The sequence below is a fragment of the Xyrauchen texanus genome, chromosome 28 (assembly GCF_025860055.1).
Source record: "Xyrauchen texanus isolate HMW12.3.18 chromosome 28, RBS_HiC_50CHRs, whole genome shotgun sequence".
Taxonomy (NCBI): Eukaryota; Metazoa; Chordata; class Actinopteri; order Cypriniformes; family Catostomidae; genus Xyrauchen; species Xyrauchen texanus.
The window spans coordinates 5,059,974-5,087,248 of NC_068303.1; the positions used below are offsets into that span (position 1 = coordinate 5,059,974).

General features: G+C 43.2%; 2 protein-coding genes and 1 pseudogene across 2 annotated transcripts; all 3 read right to left on the reverse strand.

Moving 5' to 3' along the window:
• Nucleotides 1-5,203: 5,203 nt before the first annotated feature.
• LOC127622427 (trace amine-associated receptor 13c-like) lies at nt 5,204-15,338 on the reverse strand. The gene is made up of 4 exons (XM_052096535.1): nt 15,138-15,338; nt 10,892-11,229; nt 7,874-8,459; nt 5,204-5,248 (listed from the first exon to the last, which is right to left on the reverse strand). Exons 1-4 carry the CDS (start codon nt 15,336-15,338, stop codon nt 5,204-5,206), a joined length of 1,170 nt encoding a protein of 389 aa, XP_051952495.1.
• A 3,105-nt stretch (nt 15,339-18,443) lies between these two features.
• LOC127622428 (trace amine-associated receptor 13c-like) lies at nt 18,444-23,924 on the reverse strand (annotated as a pseudogene).
• A 1,895-nt stretch (nt 23,925-25,819) lies between these two features.
• On the reverse strand, nt 25,820-26,845 carry taar13e (trace amine associated receptor 13e). Its single transcript, XM_052095814.1, has one exon. The coding sequence runs from the start codon at nt 26,843-26,845 to the stop codon at nt 25,820-25,822; it is 1,026 nt and encodes a 341-aa protein (XP_051951774.1).
• Between the last annotated feature and the right edge of the window lie 430 nt (nt 26,846-27,275).

Sequence of the window (27,275 nt, forward strand, 5' to 3'; positions counted from 1 at the left end):
TGAGTAACTGCGCCACCACGAGGACCTTACTGGGATTTGGGCTTTCCAAATTGGGAGAAAAGGGGAAAAAGGGGGCACTCACACCTGTCAGTAGGTGGCTTGCACAGACCCAACACTTACAGTGCAATATTAATATAATACAGTATACATTAATATGATATAAGTATTAATATATACATATTATTTTTAATATTTGCAGTATTTGAAAGATTTGAGTATTGCAAAATTTGCTGCAAAAATAAAGGGCATCTTGTGGAGCACTTGCTTCTGTTTCACACATGACAATAAAAGACTGAGCACAAGCTGGTCAATTACAATAATGAAAATTGTGCATGTACACAATAAACATTTTTACTCTGTGCTTGTACAGTGTAGGTTTTAAATTTATCCAAGTGGCTCGAGTGTTTCACCTATGTTTACCAAAATAAATTTTACATTAATAATTCTCTAATATTTGCATGTCTACAGACCTACAAAGAGACTTTGGTAGAGGTTTTATGTATTACAAGAACAAAGCAAATCTATAACTCCCCTACAGTTTGTGAGCTGCTGAGCATGACTTTTTTCAAAAGACAACAATATTAGTCTAATAATTAGTTTCAATAACATCCGTACGTTTTCATGTATAAAAAAGCATGTCTACATATCTATTCACGTCAGTAAAATGAAGTGTTAAGAACCCAGCAGATCTACCTTTTTCCTTAAAGTTTGTTGACTGCACACCAACATAGTCAAAAAACAGGAGCTGATATTATAAATAGCTTTACATATTTAACACAGATCTAGTAACCTGATTAAATTGACAAAAACAACCAATCAAACTATTATCTCACAAACAATGTAAAAAGCATAACTTAATGCAGACTCATGCACTGATGTAAACTCCACTTACAATGTGTGCTTAAAAGCACGATTGTTTTTTTCTGCAGTATATTTCATGTAATGCTGTCAATCAAGAATGATATGCTGATAAATAACTCTCATTTGTGTGTTCCTCATCTCTAGATTATTCATTTAGAGCAACATCAATGCTGATAAAAACATGGATAAATGATCATTGTTGAAAGCAGCTTTGTAGAAATGAACGCAGCCTTGTTGACTGACGGCATATTACGTAAGGGTTGTTTAGGCAAATGAAACTCACCTGTGATTGGCTGGATGGTTGCTTAATCAGCCCAAAGTCACAAAACTCAAAGAATCTTGTTTACAAATCCACCATTTGGATTTGTTTTGGGTTTAGCTTGGATAAGTGCCTTAGCTTGGATCAGGCCCGGACTGGCCATCGGGAGCACCGGGACAATTCCCGCTGGCCTGGCGACTAAGTTGGCCTGCTGCCAGCCAGCGTTTTTTTTAAAGGGTAACTAAACCCCTGCTCAGAGTCTGACTCCACCCACTAGCAATATTTGAAAAATGCTTGAAAAGTGGGCAGACCCCAGCGGGGATAGAGGGGACGAACCGAGTGTGGGGCTGAGCGGTGGGGGCGTGCACCTGAGACTCGTAGTGACGGATTCATTGACAGCTGCTGTCAGACTCTAAAATGGAGAGTGACTGGAGTGACGCAAGTAGCTTTGCCATGGAGTGGTCTTTTGAAGTCGAGAACTTTTCTCCCCCACCTTCACCTGAAGTGGAGGAGGGTGAATTGTATTACTATTATGTTATTATTATTCCTCACACGGTCGCAAGATGACGTACATGAATCTGATGAGTTTTATTGAGTTGATGTCAATAGCGCGCGCTCTGTAGGCATATTCATATTTTGCCGCTATGTGAAAAAATCCAGCAAAATGCGTTTGTCGACCCCAGAGGATTCACTTTAGCTTAACCATAAATTGTGATTCAAATATATATGATCACTCACCTCAAGACGCCGCTGAGGTGGTGGAGTCCATGCAGGAGGAGCAGCGTTTGGCACTACGTCGCTTTTCAGCGCGAGCTGTATGGAGAAGCCCATTTCCACCTCCATTGCGTTGGAGAAGCAATCCCGCGTAAAATGCAGTTTGCACACTCCTCCAGCTATAGGCGGGAACTACAAAGGACCTGACTTTGAATATTCATCCAAACTGCCTGGCTGGGCCAAAGAAGACTGGGTTCAGGATTAGAAAAAGAATTGCATAGATCCATTAAACATTTCATACCTGATATCACAGTACAAGAATGTGGTTTTAAAAAAGTACTCTTCTATACTGAATGTATTCAGTGTGAATTGAAAGATTCTTAATTTTTTAAGTCTTCCAGGCCAAGGACATGCAACCACTAGCGCCTAATTTCCAAGTCTATATGGAAAGCAATACAGTCCAGCAGTGCTGTTGCAACCAGAAACACTACACCAAAGTACCATCCTGACCACTGTACTAAATACAGATAATCTACGCTAACTTGAAGATATCCTAACTGACGCAATACTATGCTACTAACTAACTATGCTTCTAACAATACTACACTAACAAATATGCTAATTAACTACCTAGGCTACACGAAATAATCTAAATAACTATATAAATGCTATGCTAAATAGATGCTAAAATACTCTATCCTGATCATTTTCAATACTGCTAATTCCAACTCCTGACTCGCTACAGTGGTTTTGACTGAAACAAGATGGTTTTTATACTGCTATGGGCGTGGTAGCTCGTACCAAGGGTGTGGTGAGCTGGAACCTGTTACGTCAGCTGTCACCGCTTAGGTCACGAAGTACCGCAAACAGCCAATAGGAAAATTCAACTGCAGTAGCCACCGTTCAACCTGAAGAGGGCAGCACTCAGACATTTTTACGCCATATATTGTAGAATTAAAACATTTTATACACAAATGTCAAAAAAATTACTTGAATCAATGACCAGTACTAATAAAGCCCCATTCTTATAGATCATTAACTAAAAAAAGTTGGTTTAGGGTTTAGTTACCCTTTAAATTGTATTTTATTTTTTTACATTATTATTATTTTATATTACTAGGCCTACCTTTACCAGTGATCATTTTTGAATTCGTCATTCAATAAAATTATTATTAATATTAATAACAATTAAAAAAAAATCATGAATCTGTTAGTCTTCACTGGCAAGGCTACGATTCGACTACGCCTCAGACAAACGGTTAAACAGAAAATGCGAGCAGCACGCGATGGAGAGAAAACGGCCAGGTGGAGCAGAGGGAAAGGACAAAAAAAAAAAGAAAGCACTCAAGAAGAAGCAGCAAAATGTTGCAAAATTACTGACCTGTTCAGGGCTTCAAGTGCAGGTAGGTTTCATCTGTAAATACTGTACTTTTTTCTTCTTTAACGAACTGCTAGCAAATGTAAGCGGTAGCGCCCGTCTAACGTTACATTCCTGGAGAAATCAAAACAAATGAGTGCACACAAAAAACTCACAGAAGAAATGTACTGAGGTAAAAATTATAATTGTTGTTTTTTTTTATTTATAACATATGATTTAGTTTAACATAACACAACTAAGGGAGCTGTTTTGCTGAATATTATCACGATTGAAAATGTTACATTGAATTTATTGTTCAATAAACAAGTAGCATAGTTAATATTTATTATTAAGTTACTTACATTTTAGACACAAACCATATGAACTGTTTTTGTTCTATTTCACCGACTAAAATAGTTCCAAAGGAAAGCTACAGCAGTGTTTTGTTACTGAATGATTCAGCGTTTTGAACGAATCTTTTGTATGAATGACTCACTAATTAAGACGGTCACTTGCCGCCACCTATTGGCGGTTTAGTTTAATGTTGAAGTATTGCATTTTTTTTATATTCAAACATTTATTTAAAACATCAATCTCATAACATTATTTATTGCAGTTGTAATTGCGGTGCACATTTTTTTAATTTGATGGGTAATAGCCCTATTGTGTCCCATTTGATATTAGGACTGCTTTACTTCTAGGTTGGTTGTTTATGTTTTTATGTTATGGTCATACTGTGAAATAAATGTAATTTAGGGGGAAAAAAAACATGGTTGTCCATGTTTCTAAATTTTATTTGGGTGCATAGGATGGCCTGGATGGGTGTAGGATTTCCCGGCCTGAAATTGTGTCCCAGTCCGGCCCTGGCTTGGATAAAGAGTGTGGGGAACGTGTCACCCACGCCCCCCACGGCTGCGACGCCCTTGCATGAAGCCATTAAACTGAGTCAAATCAATCTGTGAAGGTTTTCACAAATCTCCAGATCTCAAAAATGGTTCAGAGACAAAAACTGATCAGTGAAAAAATTCACAGTCTTTTTGAGCCTACCGTGACCTGTGAAGATGGTCAATTTTAAGAAGTATAAGCTGATTTACCATTATTACATAGACAAGTTAAATTTAGTGGACTAGCTTTCGTAGACTAGTGCGTTAGTTAGTAAGCTAGATTTTTCTCAACAGACTAAAAATGTTGTTCAAACACACCTGCTGAAACAATGAAACTAAACTGCATCGACCTGACCAACACATTCAATAATGAGATCACAGTGTTTATTTTACTTTGCTTTGACAATACACAAAACACACAGGGAAGGTTATAAATAAGAGTGTTTGAGTCAAATGAATGGACTCATCATGAATGAACTTCAGAATCAGCATCGTGTGTGTGCATTTCATCACCGGCTTCCATGAAAAAAAATTATTATAAGCTAATACACTTTCACTGTGAAATAATTACATGGGGGTATGCATTTTATATTGATATGGACATTTGTTATTCTGTTTACCTGGAGTCCTCCACTGAATTCTGTAGCCACTGGCCAGTGGTGGAGTTACAGGGGTGGCCAGGAGTGGCAGTGGCCACCATGCATGGCTGGTAATCTGGCGTACCGGGCATTTTCCCAGTGGGCCGATGCAATTTGGGGCCGTTCATGGACGGACTGGCCATCGGGAGAACCAATGGGCCGTGATAAGCTAAAATGAGCCGCCGCATTATGCAGAACGGACCACAAAATGGCACCACGATATGCAGAAAAGGACAGCGACCCCCCTTGCTCAACAACTTTTGGCTCACTCCTTTTTGACACACATATATGTATTAAGGATATTTGTATTCATTAGGCTATTACTTAATTATTTAGTTTCAAATATTGACCATTGTCTCTAAATTATATAAAGATAGGCGGTAGAAAGAAAAAAACGGCAGATCTGATCTAATGCACCCTTTATATTGCACTTCTTAGCAGCACACATTAGTTGTTTTTGTGTGCTCTATGAACATAAAGCTCATGAGGGTCAAACTGAATTTGTTTTTCCAACTTCAAGATTATCAGTATCACCCTGAAGACACATCAGGGTGTAAAAGAGGAAAAACTCACATGCCTTTCAACATTTATCCATAATTAACCATTTTAAAGACATATTTACTATTTTTTACATTCTAAAAGAAATGATGCAGTATTTCTAATAATAATATGACACTTTTTGAACATTACAGAATAAGGCTTTGCGAACAGTGTCAAACTTTTGTATAATAACTTTATTCTGTATGTTTCTACATGCCTTCCTTGTTTCTGTAGCGAACACACACACACAAGATAAGACAGTCACAATGACGGATGAAAACTGCTTTATTAAATAAAAGCAGTCCAGGCAAAAGTACAAACAAGGGGGCAAATCCAGTGAAGAGTAGTCGTGGGAAGCGTAGGGTCAGAAGCCGGGGAATCAAAGAGATAACAAGGGGGGAAAATCCAATGAGGGAGGTGAACGATAGCGGGGAAAACAGTTAACAACTAGGGCGAAGAACAAGACGAGACAAGCGGGAACGAAGACAGGGGGACGAGAGGAATGGGGGGCTGGCAAGCTAAGAGGAAGAATAGTAGGGAGGTCAAAACTAGACGAGACTAGCGGGGGGGCAAAACTAGGCGAGACTAGCGGGGCAAAGATACGGGGAACTAAATACAATAACCAACCCCAAACAAACGAAAGGATAGTGAGTTATATAGGGGCGAGTGCAGGTGTGAACAATGAAGGTGACGAGACGAGTGCAGGTGAAACTAATGTGTGGGGATTGGAAGTGCGTGAGTGCAGGTGGTCATAATGTTCAGGCAGATTGGAAGCGCGTGAGAAGCGAGCATGTGAGTCAGAGGGGGGAGAGAGTTTACGAGCAAGAGCAAAACCAGGCGTGGAAGCCCGAGGGAGGAAAAGGAGCGTACGAGCTCAAGGGGGCGGAGCGAGGGAGCGGGAAGCGAGCACGCTCGCGGAGTGCATGTGTGCGTGCTCGAGGAAGCGGAGATGGGGCAGAGGAGCGGGGTTCGTGACAGTTTCAGAGTAACTGGTCTCAGTTATAAACAAAACACTGAAACATAATGCACATTAACTCACATTAACATTCTTAAAGGAATATTCGGGTGGAAAACAAGTTAAGCTCAATCAACAGCATTTGTGACATAATATAGATAACCACAAAAATTAAGTTTGACTTGCCCCTCCTTTTCTTATTTACATTTCCTAGCGAGGTAAATTGTATTTATATAACTATGCACAAATATATAATGAAGTTACAATGATGAGTGACACTAAAAGGTCACATCAGCACATCACAAACAGACAGGAACTCTCTTAAGTACTCTCTTAACTGTCCTCTTAAATGCATCCTTGCAAGTTCATGTTAATAAAAGAACATTCATAAAATCGATCGCAGTAAAGACATTTTTCCCAAATAAGATCAATTGTTATCGTGAAACGAGGACCAACAGTTTTGAGGGCGGGCACTGCCAGGTATACGGAGGCAGGATTTTTTGACTTTTCAGGCAGTCCCTTACCCACCGTAGGAAACATTTACAATGATCTTGAACAATTTAGCCATGATGCCATCGGACCAGCTTAAATACTATACAAATCGCATTACATATTGATTGGATGGACACATCTTTTCATCTTTAGATACAGGACGATCTCGTATTTTACGGGAAGGGTGGCAACCCTAAGCCATCTAATAATTGCTTTTATTGGCGGATACCAATGTTTGGCTGAAATAAATCAAAAGTAAAATGTTAAATGTATGTCTTAAGTTGAATATGAGAGAGCAGGACAAGTTGTCTTTGGGAAGTTGTCATAAGGGCTATATCTCAGTAACTAATGATTTTGAGTCATAAGTCCAATTACACAAATTTGAGTTTTTTTACTAGCAGCAGTTTTTTATGTTGGTTTCAAACACCTACTTCAAAAATGTGAAACACAATAGAGTGAACACAATAAAACCATACATAGCATACATTTATGCAAGGGTCATATACTGAAAGTATATTTTTAACCAAAAGATTTAAAGTGTTTTCAAGACAAAGCCAAGGGAAGGCAAGTTTATTGATGAAGCACATTTCATACATAATGGAAATTCAAATTGCTTTACATAAAAATGATAAAGAAAATACAATGGAATTTTGGGGAAAAGTTGTCACATGAAATTTAAATGTTATAGTATATACAGTTGGCTAAAACAATAGTTTGATATTTCATATGTTACCTTTTTAAATTTGTTTGACTGAAAAGCACAATCGCCAGTTTATAAGATGATTCAAATGAAAAGTGTTAACAATGGCTTTCTTTTATTTGTCTCTGCATAGTAGGATGGGAAAAAAAGTATTTTAACATTAAAAAGCATTACACAAATCAACCTTTAAATTGTGTATGATAAAAGATATGTCACAGTTACAAGATCATTACAGTATTCTTTATTTACGTCATTCATGCACTTTATTGTAAGTCATGTAAGTAAGGAAACAACATGTGGACCCATATAATGCAAAGTTAGGTCAGATCAAAATGAAAAAAGAATCAATGAAACTGAAAATGAGTCAAACTGTGAAAACATTGATGTCAGAAGAGTTAGGTTCAAATATTCGCATTGTTATAATGAGGGAAAGGGTTTTTCTAAACCATGGATAGAAAAGGCCATATATGTACCCAAAACCAGAGAAACACTTCAAAGAGTGCAGCTGGGGTGGAAAAGTTCAAGTAGGGGTCAATCAAAGAGTTCACAAAAAATGGCAACCAGCAGATGATAAAGGCACCCACAACCACACCAAGAGTTTTTGCCGCTTTGCACTCAGATCGTCGAGAATTCTGAAACATACTCTCATTTTCATGCTGGTTTGCCTCACCAATTTTCCGTACATGTTTTTTTGCAATTATGAAAATCCTGGCATACAGTCCGACCATAACAGAACAAGGCAGGAAGAACGACATTATTGTATCTAGAGCCCCCCACAATGCATTGAAAAGGAGAATACAACTTCCCAAACAATATATCGATTCTATGTATTCATCCAGTCCTTTCACATTAGCCTTTGAGTATAGTAAGCCATAAGAATACACTGCAACTACAGTCCAAATTAACAGCACCATGACCCATGCAACAGGTATGGTTATTCTTGTAGAGTATTGAAGTGGATAACACACAGCCTGGTATCGATCAATAGCGATGAACATGAGATGAAAAATAGATGCAGATGTGAGGAACAAATCAAAACTGGAGTGAAGCAAACAGATCAAGTCAGTCAAGTCAAGTGGTTTTTATTGTCGTTTCAACCATATACAGTTAGTACAGTACACAGCAAAACGAGACAACGTTCCTCCAGGACCATGGTGCTACATAAAAACAACAAAGGACCAACATAGGACCACATGAGACTACACAACGAAATAAAATACCTATATAAACTACCTATATATACCTATATAAAGTGCACGTGCAAACATGTGCAAAAAGTACAGGACAGTACAACAAATTACTGACAATGAACAGGACAATAGACAGTGCAGCTCGACCAGTACTCAGTAGTGCAAAAAGATGACAGTTTCTAAAATGTAAACATAACATACTATGAGATAATGTTCTATGCACATAGCAGTTATTGAGGTAGCAGACAGTTATAAAGTGACAGTTATTAAAGTGCAACTCAGGACACGTGGTGTGTCAAACCAGTCTCTGAGTATTGAGAAGTCTGATGGCTTGGGGAAGAAGTTAGTTACACAGTCTGGCCGTGAGGGCCCGAATGCTTCGGTACCTCTTGCCAGACGGGAGGAGGGTAAAGAGTTTGTGTGAGGGGTGTGGGGTCGTCCACAATGCTGGTTGCTTTATGGATACAGTGTTTTTTGTAAATGTCTTTGATGGAGGGAAGAGAGACCCCAATGATCTTCTCAGCTGTCCTCACTATCCTCTGCAGGGCTTTATGGTCCTAAACGGTGCAAGTCCCAAACCAGGCAGTGATGCAGCTGCTCAGGATGCTCTCAATAGTCCCTCTATAGAATGTAGTGAGGATAGGGGTTGGGAGATGTGCTTTCTCAGCCTTCGAAGAAAGTAGAGACGCTGCTGGGCTTTCTTGGTGATAGAGCTGGTGTTGAGGGACCAGGTGAGGTTCTCCGCCAGGTGAACACCAAGAAATTTGGTGCTCTTGACGATCTCCACAGAGGAGCCGTCGATGTTCAGCGGAGTGTGTTCACCTTGTGCTCTCCTAAAGTCAACAACCATCTCTTTTGTTTTGTCGACATTCAGGGACAGGTTGTTGGCTCTACACCAGTTCGTCAGCCGCTGCACCTCCTCTCTGTATGCTGACTCGTTGTTCTTGCTGATGAGACCCACCACGGTCGCGGTCATCGGCTAACTTGATGATGTGATTCGAGCTGTGCATTGCTGCACAGTCGTGAGTCAGCAGAGTGAACAGCAGTGGACTGAGCACACAGCCTGGGGGCCCCAGTGCTCAGTGTGGTGGTGGTGGAGATGCTGTTCCCGATCCGACTGACTGAGGTCTCCCAGTCAGGAAGTCCAGGATCCAGTTGCAGAGGGAGGTGTCCAGGCCCAGCAGGTTCAGCTTCCAATCAGGTGCTGGGGAATGATTGTGTTGAATGCTGAGCTGAAATCTATGAACAGCATTCGAACGTATGAGTCCTTATTGTCTAGGTGGGTGAGGGCCAGATGGAGGGTTGTGGTGATGGCATCGTCCGCTGAACGGTTTGAACGATATGCAAACTGCAGTGGGTCTAGTGAGGGGGCAGCTGGGTCTTAATCTGCCTCATGACGAGCCTCTCAAGCACTTCATGATGATGGGTGTAAGTGCGACGGGACGGTAGTCGCTGAGGCAGGACACTGAAGACTTCTTTGGCATGGGGATGATGGTGGTGGCCTTGAAGCACGTTGGAACAACGGCGCTGCTCAGAGAGATGTTGAAGATGTCGGTAAGAACATCTGCTAGCTGGTCTGCACATCCTCTGAGCACTCTGCCAGGAATGTTGTCTGGTCCAGCAGCCTTCCGCGGGTTGACTCTACGTAGAGTTTTCCTCACATCTGCCGTGGTAAGACAGAGCACCTGGTCGCTGGGAGGAGGGGTGGACTTCCTCGCCATCACGCCGTTCTGCACTTCAAACCGAAGCGTAGAAGTCGCTCAGCGCATCTGGAAGGGAGGCATCTTTGTCACAGGCAACTGATGTTGTCCTGTAGTTGGTGATGGCCTGGATGCCCTGCCACATGCGCCGCGGTCACCGCTGTCCTGGAAGTGACTGTGGATTCTCTGGGCGCAGCGCGCTTTGCCTCTCTGATTGCCCGTGACAGTTTGGCCCTAGCTGTTCTTAGGGCTGCCTTATCGCCTGCTCTGAAGGCGGAGTCTCGACCTCAGCAGCGCGCGCACCTCCAGCAGTCATCCACGGCTTCTGGTTGGAGCGCGTGGTGATGGTCTTGAGAAAGTGACATCATCAATGCACTTGCTGATGTAGCTGGTCACTGATGCTGTGTATTCCTCCAAGTTGGTAGAATCGCCATATGTTGCAGCCTCCCTGAACATGTGCCAGTTAGTACACTCAAAACAGTCCTGAAGAGCAGAGATGGCTCCTGCTGGCCAGGTTTTCACCTGCTTCTGAAGCGGTTTTGTGCGTCTGACGAGCGGTCTGTATGCTGGAATTAACATAACAGAGATGTGGTGTCAGATGGCATCTCCATAGAACCAGCAGCCAGTCACCGAACGAATAATACTGAAAGGCATGACTACTAATCCAAGCAACAGGTCTGCTAGAGCCAGAGACATCACCAGGATGTTGGTCGGTGTTTGGAGCTGTTTGAAGTGCGCTATGGAGATGATGACCACAGAATTTCCAAGAATAGTCACGACCATCGCCGAAACTAAAATGAGATACAACACTGTCTGTGAGGTTACACTGTGTGTGCCTTTAACGCAAGAGTTGTTTGCAGCAGGATAACAGAATTGTGTTGAATCATATTCTTGCAGTGATATGTCCATCCTGTCTGCCTTGTTGTCTTCAAATGCTGTCTTAGTTGAGACAGGTTAATATTATGTCACACCGACATACTGTTAGACTAAGTGAAGAGGCCCTTAAATACTCTTCATTGTCTTCTCCAGCCCTCCCACATGACAAGACAGCAAATAACAAATAACTCATTAAAATGAAATACAGACTGGAATGACATTATTTAAATTTTCTGATTTGGCCATGGCTAATTTATCTTGTAATAATGATGCATATAAATGTACATCCATCCATCCATCCATCCATCCATCCATCCATCCATCCATCTTCAACCGCTTATCCGAAGTCGGGTCACGGGGGCAGCTGCTCCAGCAGGGGGCCCCAAACTTCCCTATCCCAAGCCACATTAACCAACTCTGACTGGGGGACCCCGAGGCGTTCCCAGGCCAGTGTGGAGATGTAATCTCTCCACCTAGTCCTGGGTCTTCTCCGAGGCCTCCTCCCAGCTGGACGTGCCTGAAACACCTCCCTAGGGAGGCGGCCAGGGGGCATCCTTACCAGATGCCCAAACCACCTCAACTGACTCCTTTCAACGCAAAGGAGCAGCGGCTCTACTCCGAGCTCCTCACAGATGACTGAGCTCCTCACCCTATCTCTAAGGGAGAAGCCCGCCACCCTTCTGAGGAAGCCCATTTCGGCCGCTTGTACTCGCTGACCTAGTTCTTTCGGTCATGACCCAACCTTCATGACCATAGGTGAGGGTAGGAACAAAAATTGACCGGTAGATCGAGAGCTTTGCCTTTCGGCTCAGCTCTCTTTTCGTGATAACGGTGCGATAGAGCGAGTGCAATACCGCCCCGCTGCCCCGATTCGCCGGCCAACCTCCGCTCCATTGTCCCTCACTCGTGAACAAGACCCCGAGGTACTTGAACTCCTTCACTTGGGGCAAAACCTCATTCCCTATCTGGAGTACGCACTCCATCGGTTTCCTGCTGAGAACCATGGCCTCAGATTTAGAGGTGCTAATCCTCATCCCAGCTGCTTCACACTCGACTGCCAAGCGATCCAGTGAGAGCTGAAGGTCACGGACCGATGATGACATGAAGACAACATCATCTGCAAAAAGCAGCGATGAGATCCCCAGCCCACCGAACCGCACACCTTCCCCACCCGACTACGCCTCGATATCCTGTCCATGAATATCACAAACAGGATTGGTGACAAAGCGCAGCCTTGGCGGAGACCAACCCCACATGGAATGAACTCGACTTCGTGCCGAGGACCCGGACACAGCTCTCGCTTTGGGCGTACAGGGATTGGATCAGCCCTAAGAAGGGATCCCCCACCCCGTACTCCCACAGCACCTCCCACAGTATCTCCGGGGACCCGGTCATACGCCTTCTCCAGATCCACAAAACACATGTAGACCGGATGGGCATACTCCCAGGCCCCCTCCAGGATCCTTGCGAGAGTAAAGATCTGGTCCGTCGTTCCACGGCCAGGACGAAAACCGCATTGTTCCTCTTCAATCCGAGGTTCGACAATCGGCCGTACCCTCCTCTCCAGCACCTTGGAGTAAACTTTACCAGGGAGGCTGAGAAGTGTGATACCCTTGTAGTATAAATGTACAGTTGAACAAAATTTTATAAATGACAGTAAATGCAAACAAAGTAATTTGCATCATGGAGGATAGATTCTTTTACTTCATTAAATCACTAAATGGTGTACAATATCTGTCTTGATATGTTCCTGCAAATTTGAGTGACAATGGTATCTTACACGTATAGTGGCTGATCCGAGGTGAAATGTCCACTGAGTAACAAGTTAAAATTTCAACCAAACAGAGGAGTTTTTAAGTTTAATGCACAAATAAGTTTTAAATAAAAAAAATTTCACTGGTTACACATGAAACCTTGGTTCCCTGAGATGACGGGAATGAGACATTTTGGTAACGCTATGGAGAATACCTTCTCAGACGACTAGTTGAAGCCATTGTATAATAATGCCAATCCTGTGATTGGCAATGGTGTTTGAGTCCTGCCCTGTTAGGCATGCAGATGTCCTATTTAAGTGGGTGCGAAATAACCATTTCTTCATAATTCTATGACTAAGAGACAAGAGCGCATCGCTCGAAACTCTGAAGTAGTAGTGCGGCCAGTTTTTGCAATGTATTGTTCCCTTCATCTGAGGGAACCGAGGTTACATGTGTAACCGTAGACAGTCCCTTTCGATTACGGTTCACTCGACATTGCGGTAATGCTATAGGGAAAGCGAGTCCCATCACACCGAACTATATGATGTCATAACCCAGAGGGACCTGCCAGAGGTATATACACTTGAAAAAGTATATGTATATTAAGTCACAGTTCTACAGGACTGTGAATTATTACAGACATGCCTTCAAGTGTATAGATTAATGAATAACCCCACATGGTGAAAACCATCCAGAATCCCCATCAGCTCCGGAAACCAGGACTGATTGGGCCATTTCGGCGCAACTAACAGAACTGTTTACTTGTACTCTCGGATTCGCAGATGACAGAATGGAGGAGGCGTACTAGGGGAGATGCATACTTGCATTTCGCTGGCCATTTGAGGGCCATGGCTTCCACCCCCAGCTGGGCTTGGGACATGGAGTACCAGAGGGGTCGGTGGCCATTCTGTGTGGAGGCAAATTCCGCTTTGCCGAATTCTTCACAAATCCTTCAAGACCATCTGAGGATGAAGTCTCCATTCCCCTGGCAATGTTCCCTGGCCACGACAGCATGTCTGCTCCACAGTTCAGACAGCACAGGATATATGTTGCTCGTAGGGAGAAGAGATGGCTCAGCTCCACAGGAGAAGGCGCTGTGTCAGGCTCATCATTGGCAGCAATCAAGTTCTGCCCTGGCAATTTATGTACACCACTACTACCATGCTGTCTGAATGAATCAGAACTTGGTGATTCATTATGTCAGAATAAAAAGCCTTCAAGGCTAAGAAGACAGCTAGCAGTTCCAGGTGGATGATGTGCCACACCCCTTTCGCACATGGGCTGGGCATCCATCGCACATCGTGCCCTAGCCTGTGTTGGCACATCCGTGGTGTGTCGTGGTACTTGATGATTGAGCCAGCACTGAGGCCCCATGTGTAAAAGACCTAACGATATGATGTTGATGGATGTTGCCACCATAAAACCCAGCATTTTTAAATGACTTCAGTGGAAATGTTTTCCCTTGTTTGAACTGAGACAGACACGAGCACAAAGCAGGTGCATTTTTACTCACACTCTTGAGCTTTTAAACGTGCACCTCTGATAATTGCAGCGCTACGAGAACCAGTGAGAAGCACGGCTTGAGACAGAAACCATTTGAATTCGGCACAGAATTCTACATGACTATCCTTAAATTTACTATAATAATACTAAATGTACTTTAGGCAGAAATAGATTCATAATACATATTTTTATTTAGCTGTATTACATTTGTCATAGGCTGCATTAGGGGAGTGAGAGAATATACTAAATTTTTGTTACAAGTTATAAATGTTTATATTTTGTATTTACTGTTTTTACATGCGTTTAGAGTATGCCTACTCTTTGTAATTTTAAAAATGCCATAATTTGTTTTATAGAAATCATGTTACATCTAACCATGGTAGTGAAGAAGATACATGCTTCCATGTCCTTACTATGTTCTTGTTACAAATACCACTGATAATAAATACATTTAAAATTTCATAAGTGCAAATGCAAAATACACTATTTCTTTTTTTGATGAAATTGAAATATGTAAATCCCAAAAAAAAAACAATTTGTAAGAAAATATGTCTTAGTTACTTTCATAACCTCCGTTCCCTGATTGAGGTAACGAGACGTTGTGTCGATGTAGTGACACTAGTGGTTGACTTTGTCCTCCAAAGCAGACAAAGAGCTGCTCAGAGCATCTAAAGCTCTGAGTGCGATCCAAATAGATGGGTAAAGCACGGATACAGCAACGACAATGCTGGGACTGCATTCTACTGGGGCAACACTTGCAGGTTCACCACCTGATCCCGAAACGGGATCAAGGGAACCTTGGGCACATAGTCCGGTCGGGGGTCTCAGTACCACGTGAGAGTATTCTGGACCAAACTCCAGGTACGTGTCGTTGACAAAGAACACCTGCAGGTCCCCTACCCTCTTGATAGACATGAGCCCAGTCAGGAGGGCAGTCTTCAGAGAGACTGCCTTTAGCTCAACTGACTCCAGGGTCTCAAATGGGGTCCGTAGGACCACGGAGAGATCCCTTGAGGGAATGAGACGCGGTCTAGGAGGATTCAGCCTCCTCGCGCCTCTTAGGAACCTGATGATCAATTCATGCTTCCTGAGAGACTTACTGTCAACTGCATTGTGGTGCACCACTATAACGGCCACATACACATTCAAGGTGTCCCAAGGAGCGTGAGGTCCGAAATTCAAGTCTGGCTGGGCCAGTAGGGAGCTACTAGGACAACCTGCTTCTCGTCCACCCTGACCTTGCACATGGTCCGTGCAAGTTGGCTCACTTTGGGGAATGCATACTTGCATAGCCCCCGGAGCCAACTATGTGCCAGCGCATCTGTGCCGAGGAGAGCCTCAGTCAGGGTGTACCAGAGAGGGCAGTGGGAGGATTCCGGGAAGCCCAGAGATCTACCTACGTTTGACTGAATCAACTCCAAATCAGCTGGACCACCTAGGGGTGGAGTCTCCACTCTCCCCTGAGCATGACCTGCCGTGACAGCGCCTCCGCCACACTGTTGAGGTTGGCCGGGATGTGAGTGGCTCACAACGACTTGAGTCACTGCTGAATCCAGAGGAGGGCATGTTGACCGGGCGAGTTGAGACATGCGACGTGAGAAAACGCCGCCATGGCTGTTGATGTATGTTATTGTAGCCGTGTTGTCCACCCGAGCTGCCTCTGTGGCTTTCGTAAAGATGCAAGGCGACAGGGATAGGCTGAAGGGGAGGACCCTGTACTTGTACGCCCGGCCCTCGAAGGCAAACCGCAGGAAGGGCCTGTGTTGAGGTCAAATCGAGACGTGGAAGTATGCGTCCTTCAGGTCTGCCGCCATGAACCAATCTTGATGCCGAATGCTTGCTAAAATGCGTTTCTTCATTAGCATCTTAAACAGGAGTGTGTGCAAGGCCTGGTTCAGTACTTGCAGTTCCAAGATTGGCCGCAACCCACAGCCTTTCTTTGGTTTGAGGAAGTAGGGACTGTAGAACCCCTTCTTTATCTCGGCTGGAGGGACAGGCTCTATCACGTCCTTCGTAGAAGGGTCGTGATCTCCGCACAAAAAGCAGTGGCGTTCTCGCCCTTCACTAAGGTAACTTGATGCCACTGAACCGGGGCGGGCGCCTGGCGAACTGAATTGCATAACCGAGTCGGATGGTCTTGGTCAGCCATCGCAACGGGTTGGGGAGCACGAGCGACGCCCCCAAGCTCTGGGCGAGGGGGACCAAGGGAACAATTGCATCAGTTTTACCGGCGGGTGGGGCCTCGTGGTGGGGTGGAGCCACGTACCTGTCATAAAAGTGCGGTGTACAGCGGTCGTGATAATGACAGCTGTGGACGTGTGACCCAGGAAGTGAGGAAACCACTCTTTTTCTGAAAATGTGGGTACCGCATACTGTCGGCAAAATGAAAAGAAAAGGCAACAAAGGATTCTCCTCCCGGCCCTCCACCGGGGGATGGAGTGGGCTGTTCACCAGCTCCAGGCCTGAAGCGGGTCTCCACGTCCCTGGGTCACCCTTCTCAGGGTCGCTTCAAAGCCTTCCTTGTGTTATAGGCAGCGGGCCGTGAGACAAGGGGTGTCTGTTTCCCGTGGGGTGCTCTACGCAGGGGCCGACCCGCTGGGCAGACGGTGTGCGGGATCTTGATCCGCTTGAGGCAGAATGTGCTGATTAGCCTCCGTCTGCTTCTTAACAGGTGGGCAAAGTCCTCGACAGTGTCGCCGAATAAGTCAGCCTGGGAGATGGGGGCGTCAAGGAACCGGGCCTTGTCAGCCTCCCTTATCTTGACCAAGTGAAGCCAAACGTGGTGCTCCAGAACCACCAAGGTGGACATCGCCTGCCCGAGAGTCCCCGCAGTGACCTTCATTGCCTGGAGGGCGAGATCGGTCACCGAGTACAGCTCCTGCATCAGTCCTGGGGTAGAACTACCCTCAAGCAGTGGCTTGGTGCACTTGCAGGAGAGCCATGGCATGTAGGGAAGAGGCGGCCTCTCCAGCGGAACTGTAGTTCTTAGCCGCAGTGACGGCATAAACCTACAGGCCTTGGACGGGAGTCTCGGACGGTTCCGTCAGGTGGCGGCGCCTTGCGGGCACAAGTGTACCGCAACCGCCTTAACCACCTGGGGAATCGTTGAATACCATCGAGGGTAGTGAGATCGGAGGAGCTCAGAGATTGTGTCCGGGCAGTAAAAGGACTTTGTGAGCTCCTCATGCACCTCCGGGAAGAAAGGGACCGTGGTGTGGCCGTGAGCACCGCTCCGGACCCAGGAACCAATCATCAAGCCACAAGGGTTCAGGGCGGGGTGGAGGGTTCCACTCCAGCCCGACATTCGCAGTTGCCCAGGAAAGCATGGCCTTCATATCCGAGTTGGCCTGCGATGGGGCGTCTGAACCTTACTGTTGTTGATACCAGTAAATTTATATCTACATCCAACTTAAAATCAATGCTGTAATGTAGAATGAGCATTTCAGTTGGACAAAATATGCTATATTATTCTTTTCACTTATTTATGAAATATAATAACAATACCACTTTTATCATTAGTCTCTGTCTTTACATTTTCATTTTAGAGGCCCCAGATATAGCCCTCCATCTGCTTATATTTAAGAAATGCAAGGTTTGGTCTCACATTCATGACACGTTATCCTGCTGAATTTATTAACAAAACTTTCAAATTATGCAATGCATCAAAGTTTAGATTATCAAATTAAGAAAATAATACAAATACTGAGTTTTGTGTTTGTTTTTTATTTTTTATGGTAACAAAGTCTCTGCGTTCAAATGATGTTACATTTTTTTTTGTGTGTGTGGGGGGTGGGGCTGGGGTAAGAGAATGAAGTAGGGGGCATTCATAAACAAAAGTTTGAGAACCACTGTGATACGCAGATCCCTTGCATGTGAATCTTAAGAACAGTCTGTGATGCTGGAGCAATTTGTTTATGAAAGTATGCATCTTTCCGATCTATTGTTGCAAACCAGTCCTGGAGGCGGATGTGCGATCTGTTTCTGAGTTATTTTTTTGGTTTACGTGGCTAACCTGAAGTCTCAGTGGCAGCCCTCGGTGGTGCTGGAGTGGCAGAAGTGGGTTTCTTTTATGGGCACTGACCCGAAGTAGAGCAGGAGTGTGCTGGGTGAGAGGAAGAGCAGCCTCTCTTCGGTAGGATGTGCTTCATTGCTTTTGCAGATATGCAATATGCAACTCACACCTTGGGCTAATCCCTAGCGATATCATAATGCAGATGATCAATATAAACTTACAACAATTTTAGTAAACACAGACTCATTAAAACAGATTAACTGTAGACCAAAACGGATCACATGTATTCTCCATACGCACAGTCCAATTTAAAAGGCCAATCAACTACCACTACCGCCTTTGCCTCTATTTCCAAAATTATTTTTTAAAAATCTTATTTAAATATGTACAATATTTCATGGATGCTACACTGAATATATCAGGCACCAGTAACATGGGCATGTGCGACCACAGTTCTGTAAATATCTGTCAAAATAATAAAAGCATGAAAATGCATTGCTATCCAAATAGTATAGCATAGTTTTAATACAACATTTGCCAAAATGTTTCAACAGAGGACACTGCACAGAATATAGAATTCATAGAATGCAAAGAACTTGACCTTCCAAATCCAGTTACTGGCCCAAAAGACAATTATACACAAATGTAAAATAACTTTTTTTATATTTCCGAGAAGGTAACAAGAAGTCGCCACATGCAACATGACAAGGTAATGTACTTAATATTTTGTGGAAAAATATACAATGTACATACTCTACGTTGGATAAAGCACATTGTATGCTACACAGTATTCCTTTAAATAGTGTATGATAAAAGATATGTCACAGTGTTACAAGATCTTTACAGCATTTTTTATTTACGTCATTCATGCACTTTATTGTAAGTCATGTAAGTAAGGAAACAACATGTTGACCCATATGCTGAAAAGTTGGGTCAGATCAAAATTAAAAAAGAATGAATGAAACTGAAAATGAGTCAAACTGTGAAAACATTGATGTCAGAAGAGTTAGGTTCAAATATTCGCATTGTTATAATGAGGGAAAGGGTTTTTCTAAACCATGGATAGAAAAGGCCATATATGATGGGGTTTAAGGTTGAATTCAAGTACCCAAACCAGAGAAACACTTCAAAGAGTGCAGCTGGGGTGGAAAAGTTCAAGTAGGGGTCAATCAAAGAGTTCACAAAAAATGGCAACCAGCAGATGATAAAGGCACCCACAACCACACCAAGAGTTTTTGCCGCTTTGCACTCAGATCGTCGAGAATTCTGAAACATACTCTCATTTTCATGCTGGTTTGCCTCACCAATTTTCCTTACATGTTTTTTGCAATTATGAAAATCCTGGCATACAGTCTGACCATAAAAGAACAAGGCAGGAAGAATGTAATTAATGTATCTAGAACCCCCCACAATGCATTGAAAAGGAGAATACAACTTCCCATACAGTATATTGATTCTATGTATTCATCCAGTCCTTTCACATTAGCCTTTGAGTATAGTAAGCCATAAGAATACACTGCAACTACAGTCCAAATTAACAGCACCATGACCCATGCAACAGGTATGGTTATTCTTGTAGAGTACTGAAGTGGATAACACACAGCCTGGTATCGATCAATAGCAATAAACATGAGATGATAAATAGACACAGATGTGAGGAACAAATCAAAACTGGAGTGAAGCAAACAGATGGCATCTCCATAGAACCAGCAGCCAGTCACCGAACGAATAATACTGAAAGGCATGACTACTAATCCAAGCAACAGGTCTGCTAGAGCCAGAGACATCACCAGGATGTTGGTCGGTGTTTGGAGCTGTTTGAAGTGCGCTATGGAGATGATGACCACAGAATTTCAAGAATAGTCACGACCATCGCCTGAAACTAAAATGAGATACAACACTGTCTGTGAGGTTACACTGTGTGTGCCTTTAACGCAAGAATTGTTTGCAGCAGGATAACAGAATTGTGTTGAATCATATTCTTGCAGTGATATGTCCATCCTGTCTGCCTTGTTGTCTTCAAATGCAGTCTTAGTTGAGACAGGTTCATATTATGTCACACCGACATACTGTTAGACTAAGTGAAGAGGCCCTTAAATACTCTTCGTTGTCTTCTCCAGCCCTCCCACATGACAGGACAGCAAATAACAAATAACTCATTAAAATGAAATACAGACTGGAATTACATTATTTAAATTTTCTGGTTTGGCCATGGCTAATTTATCTTGTAATAATGATGCATATAAATATATAGTTGAACAAAATTTTATAAATGACAGTAAATGCAAACAAAGTAATTTGCATCATTGAGGATAGATTCTTGTACTTCATTAAATCACTAAACGGTGTACAATATCTGTCTTGATATGTTCCTTCAAATTTGAGCCTAATCTCATGAAAAAAACTGTGACAATGGTATCTTAAACATATAGTGGCTGATCCGAGGTGAAATGTCACTGAGTAACAAGTTAAAATTTCAGTTTTTTAAGGTCAATGCACAAATAAGTTTTAAATAAAAAAAAATGTCACTGGTTACACATGAAACTTTGGTTCCCTGAGATGACGGGAATGAGACATTGTGGTAACGCTATGTGGAATTCCTTCTCAGATGACTAGTTGAAGCCATTGTATAATAACGTCAATCCTGTGATTGGCAATGGTGTTTGAGTCCTGCCCTGTTAGGCATGCAGATGTCCTATTTAAGCGGGTGCGAAATAACCATTTCTTCAGAATTCTCTGACTAAGAGACAAGAGCGCATCGCTCGAAACTCTGAAGTAGTAGTGCGGCCAGTTTTTGCAATGTAGCGAGTCCCATCACTCCGAATGTGTCACAACCCCAGAGGGACATGCCAGAGGTATAAACACTTGAAAAAGAATATGTTTATGAAGTCAGAGTTCTACAGGACTGTGAATTATTACAGACATGCCTTCAAGTGTATAGATTAATGAATAACCCCACATGGTGTAAACCATCCAGAATCTCCATCATCTCTGGAAACCAGGACTGATTGGGCCATTTCGGCGCAACTAACAGAACTGTTTCCTTGTCCTCTCTGACTTTGCAGATGACAAAATAAAGGAGGCGTACTAGGGAGATGCATACTTGCATTTCGCTGGCCATTTGTGGCCCATGGCTTCCACCCCCAGTTCTCTGTGGAGGCAAATAGGTTTAATTCCGCTTTGCCGAATACTTCCCAAATCCTTAGGACCATCTGAGGATGAAGTCTCCATTCCCCCGGCAATGCTCCCTGGCCGCGACAGCAGGTCCGCTCCACAGTTCAGACAGCACAGGATATATGTTGCTCGTGGGGGGGGAAATGGCACCCGCTCCACAGGAGAAGGCGCTGTGTCAGGCTCATCATTGGCAGCAATCGAGTTCCGCCCTGTCAATTTATGTACACCACTACTACCATGCTGTCTGAACGAATCAGAACTTGATGATTCATTATGTTAGAATAAAAAGCCTTCAAGGCTAAGAAGACAGCTAGCAGTTCCAGGTGGATGATGTGCCACACCCCTTTCACACATGGGCTGGGCATCCATCGCACAACGTGCCCTAGCCTGTGTTGGCACATCCGTGGTGTGTCGTGGTACTTGATGTTTGAGCCAGCACTGAGGCCCCATGTGTAAAAGACCTAATGATATGATGTTGATGGATGTTGCCACCATAAATCCCAGCATTTTTAAATTACTTCAGTGGAAATGTTTTCCCTTGTTTGAACTGAGACAGACACGAGCACAAAGCAGGTGCATTTTACTCACACTCTTGAGCTTTTAAACGTGCACCTCTGATAATTGCAGCGCTACGAGAACCAGTGAGAAGCATGGCTTGAGACAGAAACCATTTGAATTCGGCACAGAATTCTACATGACTATCCTTGAATTTACTATAGTAATACTAAATGTACTTTAGGCAGAAATAGATTCATAATACATATTGTTATCTCACTAATTTAGCTGTATTAAATTTGTCATAGGCTACATTAGGGGAGTGAGAGAATATATAATATATTTTTGTTACAAGTTATAAATGTTTATATTTTGTATTTACTGTTTTTACATGCGTTTAGAGTATGCCTACTGTTTGTAATTTAAAAAATGCCATAATTTGTTTTATAGAAATCATGTTACATCTAACCATAGTAGTGAAGAAGATACATGCTTCCATGTCCTTACTATGTTCTTGTTACAAATACCACTGATAATAAATACATTAAAATTTTCACAAGTGCAAATGCAAAATACACTATTTCTTTTTTTGATGAAATTGAAATATGTAAATCCCCCAAAAAAACATAAAAAATATTTTTGTAAGAAAATATAATGCCTTTAATGTACTTTCATAAGCTCTGTTCCCTGATGAAGGTAACGAGACTTTGTGTCGATGTAGTGACACTAGTGGACGCCTTTGTCCTCCAAAGCAGACAAAGAGCTGCTCAGAGCATCTAAAGCTCTGAGTGCGATCCAAATAGATGCGTAAAGCACAGACACAGCAATGACAATGCTGGGACTGCATGCTACAGGGGCAACACTTGCAGGTTCACCACCTGATCCCGAAACGGGATCAAGGGAACCTTGGGCACATAGTCCGGTCGGGGGTCTCAGTACCATGTGAGAGTATTCCAGACCAAACTCCAGATACGAGTCGTTGACTGAGAGCACCAGCAGGTCCACTACCCTCTTGATGGACATGAGCGCAGTCAGGAGGAAAGTCTTCAGAGAGACTGCCTTTAGCTCAACCGACTGCAGGGGCTCAAATGGGGCCCGTAGGACCACGGAGAGATCCCATGAGGGAATGAGACGCGGTCTAGGAGGATTCAGCCTCCTCGCGCCTCTTAGGAACCTGATGATCAATTCATGCTTCCTGAGAGACTTACTGTCAACTGCATTGTGGTGCTCCACTATAGCGGCCACATACATATTCAAGGTGTCCCAAGGAGCATGAGGTCCGAGATTCAAGTCTGGCTGGGCCAGTAGGGAGCTACTAGGATGACCTGCTTCTCGTCCACCCTGACCCTGCACCTGGTCTGTGCAAGTTGGCTCACTTTGGGGAATGCATACTTACGTAGCCCCCGGAGCCAATTGTGTGCCGAGGAGTGCCTCAGTCAGGGCGTACCAGAGAGGGCAGTGGGAGGATTCCCGGGAAGCCCAGAGATCTACCTACGTTTCACAGAATCGACTCCGAATCGTCTGATTCTTAACAGCTGGGCAAAGTCCTAGACAGTGTCGCCGAATAGGTCAGCCTGGGAGATGGGGGAGTCAAGGAACCGGGCCTTGTCAGCCTCCCTCATCTCGACCAAGTGGAGCCAAAGGTGGTGCTCTACAACCACCAAGGTGGACATCGCCTGCCCAAGAGTCCCCGCCGTGACCTTCATCGCCTGGAGGGCGAGATCGGTCACCGAGTACAGCTCCTGCATCAATCCTGGGGCAGAACTACCCTCAAGCAGTTCTCTCTGCGTCTTGGCTTGGTGCACTTGCAGCAGAGCCATGGCGTGTAGGGCAGAGGTGGCCTGTCCAGCGGTACTGTAGTTCTTAGCTGCAGTGACGACGTAAACCTACAGGCCTTGGACGGGAGTCTTGGACGATTCCACCAGGTGGAGGCGCCTTGCGGGCACAAGTGTACTGCAGCCGCCTTAACCACCTGGGGAATCGTTGAATACCATCGAGGGTAGTGAGAGTGGAGGAGCTCAGAGATCGGGTCCGGACAGTAAAAGGACTTTGTGAGCTCCTCATGCACCTCCGGGAAGAAAAGGACCGGGGCGTGGCCGTCAGCGGCGCTCTGGGCCACAGGAACCAATCATCAAGCCACGAGGGTTCAGGGCGGCGTGGAGGGTTCCACTCCAGCCCAACGTTCGCAGCTGCCCGGGCAAGCATGGCCGTCATATCCGAGTCGGGCTGCAATGGGGCTTCCGAACCTTTCTGTTGTTTATACCAGTACATTTACATCTACATCCAACTTAAAATCAATGCTGTAATGTAGAATGAGCATTTCAGTTGGACAAAATATGCTATATTATTATTTTCACTTATTTTTGAACTATAATAACAATACCACATTTATCATCAGTTTCTGTCTTTCCATTTTTGTTTAGAGGCCCCAGATATAGCCCTCCATCTGCTTATATTTAAGAAATGCAAGGTTTGGTCTCACATTTATGACACGTTATCCTGCTGAATTTATTAACAAAACTTTTAAATTATGCAATGCATCAAAATTTAGATTATCAAATTAAGAAAATAATACAAATACTGAGTTTTGTGTTTGTTTTTATTTTTTTTGGTAACAACAATTCTCCGATTTCAAATGATGTTACATATTTCTTTTGTGTGTCTGGGGGGTGGGGCTGGGGTAAGAGAATGAAGTTGGGGGCATTCATCAAAAAAAGTTTGAGAACCACTGTGATACGCAGATCCCTTGCATGTGAATCTCAAGAACAGTCTGTGATGTGGAACAATTTGTATATGAAAGTACGTCATCTATTGTTGCAGTCCTGGGGGCGGATGTGCAATAAGATCTGTTTCTGAGTTATTTTTGGTTTACGTGGCTAACCTGAAGTCTCAGTGGCAGCCCATGGTGGTGCTGGAGTGGCAGAAGTGGGTTTCTTTGATGGGCACTGACCCGAAGTAGAGCAGGAGTGTGCTGGGTGAGATGAAGAGCAGCCTCTCTTCGGTATGATGTGCTTCATTGCTTTTGCAGTATTGCAGATATGCAATATGCAACTCACACTTTGGACTAATCCCTTCTGATATCATATTGCAGATGATCATTATAAACTTACAACAATTTTAATAAATATTTATATAATTTTCATTTTAAACACAGACTCATTCAGACAGATTAACTGTAGACCAAAACGGATCACATGTATTCTCCAAACGCACAGTCCAATTTAAAAGGCCAATCAACTACCACTACCGCCTTTGCCTCTATTTCCAACAACATTTGCCAAAATGTTACAACAGAGGACACTGCACAGAATATAGAATTGACCGAATGCAAAGAACTTGACCTTCCAAATCCAGTTACTGGCCCAAAAGACAATTATACACAAATGTAAAATAACTTTTTTATATTTCCGAGAAGGTAACAAGAAGCCGCTCACATGCAACATGACAAGGTAATGTACTTAATATTTTGTGGAAAAATATACAATGTACATACTCTACGTTGGATAAAGCACATTGTATGCTACACAGTATTCCTTTAAATAGTGTATGATAAAAGATATGTCACAGTGTTACAAGATCTTTACAGCATTTTTTATTTACGTCATTCATGCACTTTATTGTAAGTCATGTAAGTAAGGAAACAACATGTTGACCCATATGCTGAAAAGTTGGGTCAGATCAAAATTAAAAAAGAATGAATGAAACTGAAAATGAGTCAAACTGTGAAAACATTGATGTCAGAAGAGTTAGGTTCAAATATTCGCATTGTTATAATGAGGGAAAGGGTTTTTCTAAACCATGGATAGAAAAGGCCATATATGATGGGGTTTAAGGTTGAATTCAAGTACCCAAACCAGAGAAACACTTCAAAGAGTGCAGCTGGGGTGGAAAAGTTCAAGTAGGGGTCAATCAAAGAGTTCACAAAAAATGGCAACCAGCAGATGATAAAGGCACCCACAACCACACCAAGAGTTTTTGCCGCTTTGCACTCAGATCGTCGAGAATTCTGAAACATACTCTCATTTTCATGCTGGTTTGCCTCACCAATTTTCCTTACATGCTTTTTTGCAGTTAAGAAAATCCTGGCATACAGTCCGACCATAACAGAACAAGGCAGGAAGAATGTCATTAATGTATCTAGAACCCCCCACAATGCATTGAAAACGAGATTACAACTTCCCATACAGTATATTGATTCTATGTATTCATCCAGTCCTTTCACATTAGCCTTTGAGTATAGTAAGCCATAAGAATACACTGCAACTACAGTCCAAATTAACAGCACCATGACCCATGCAACAGGCATGGTTATTCTTGTAGAGTACTGAAGCGGATAACACACAGCCTGGTATCGATCAATAGCGATGAACATGAGATGAAAAAGAGACACAGTTGAGAGGAACATATCAAAACTGGAGTGAAGCAAACAGATGGTATCTCCATAGAACCAGCAGCCAGTCACCGAACGAATAATACTGAAAGGCATGACTACTAATCCAAGCAACAGGTCTGCTAGAGCCAGAGACATCACCAGGATGTTGGTCGGTGTTTGGAGCTGTTTGAAGTGCGCTATGGAGATGATGACCACAGAATTTCCAAGAATAGTCACGACAGTCGCCGAAACTAAAATGAGATACAACACTGTCTGTGAGGTTACACTGTGTGTGCCTTTAAGGCAAGAATTGTTCAATTCAGGATAACAGAATTGTTTTGAATCATGTTCTTGCAGTGATATGTCCATCCTGGCTGTTGTGTTTTCTTTTTCTCTGCTCAGAAAATAAGAATCTATAAAATGCTGTCTTAGTTGAGACAGGTTCATATTATGTCACACCGACAAACTGTTAGACTAAGTGAGGAGTCCCTTAAATACTCTTCGTTGTCGTCTCCAGCCCTCCCACATGACAAGACAGCAAATAACAAATAACTCATTAAAATGAAATACAGACTGGAATTACATTATTTAAATATTCTAGTTTGGCCATGGCTATATCTTTTAATAATGATGCATATAAATATATAGTAATTAAATTGTATAAATTACAGAAAATGAAAGCAAACTCATTTGTACCATGGTGGATAGATTCTTGTACTTCTAAAAAGTGTACACTGTCTATCTTGATATGTTTCTCCAAATTTGAGCCTGATCTCATGACATAAAGAGTTTTTTTCCA

What these genes read in the sequence shown, in the direction of transcription:
- taar13e (XM_052095814.1), bottom strand. Translation starts at nt 26,845, where the DNA reads ATGGACATATCACTGCAAGAACATGATTCAAAACAATTCTGTTATCCT.
- LOC127622427 (XM_052096535.1), bottom strand. Translation starts at nt 15,338, where the DNA reads ATGTCTATCAAGAGGGTAGGGGACCTGCAGGTGTTCTTTGTCAACGAC. An exon ending in GTCCCAGCATTGTCGTTGCT is followed by an intron (nt 11,230 to 15,137) that starts GTATCCGTGCTT and finishes GTCTCAACTAAG; the next exon opens with ACAGCATTTGAAGACAACAA. An exon ending in AAGTGTTTCTCTGGTTTTGG is followed by an intron (nt 5,249 to 7,873) that starts GTACATATATGG and finishes ATGTGTCTTCAG; the next exon opens with GGTGATACTGATAATCTTGA.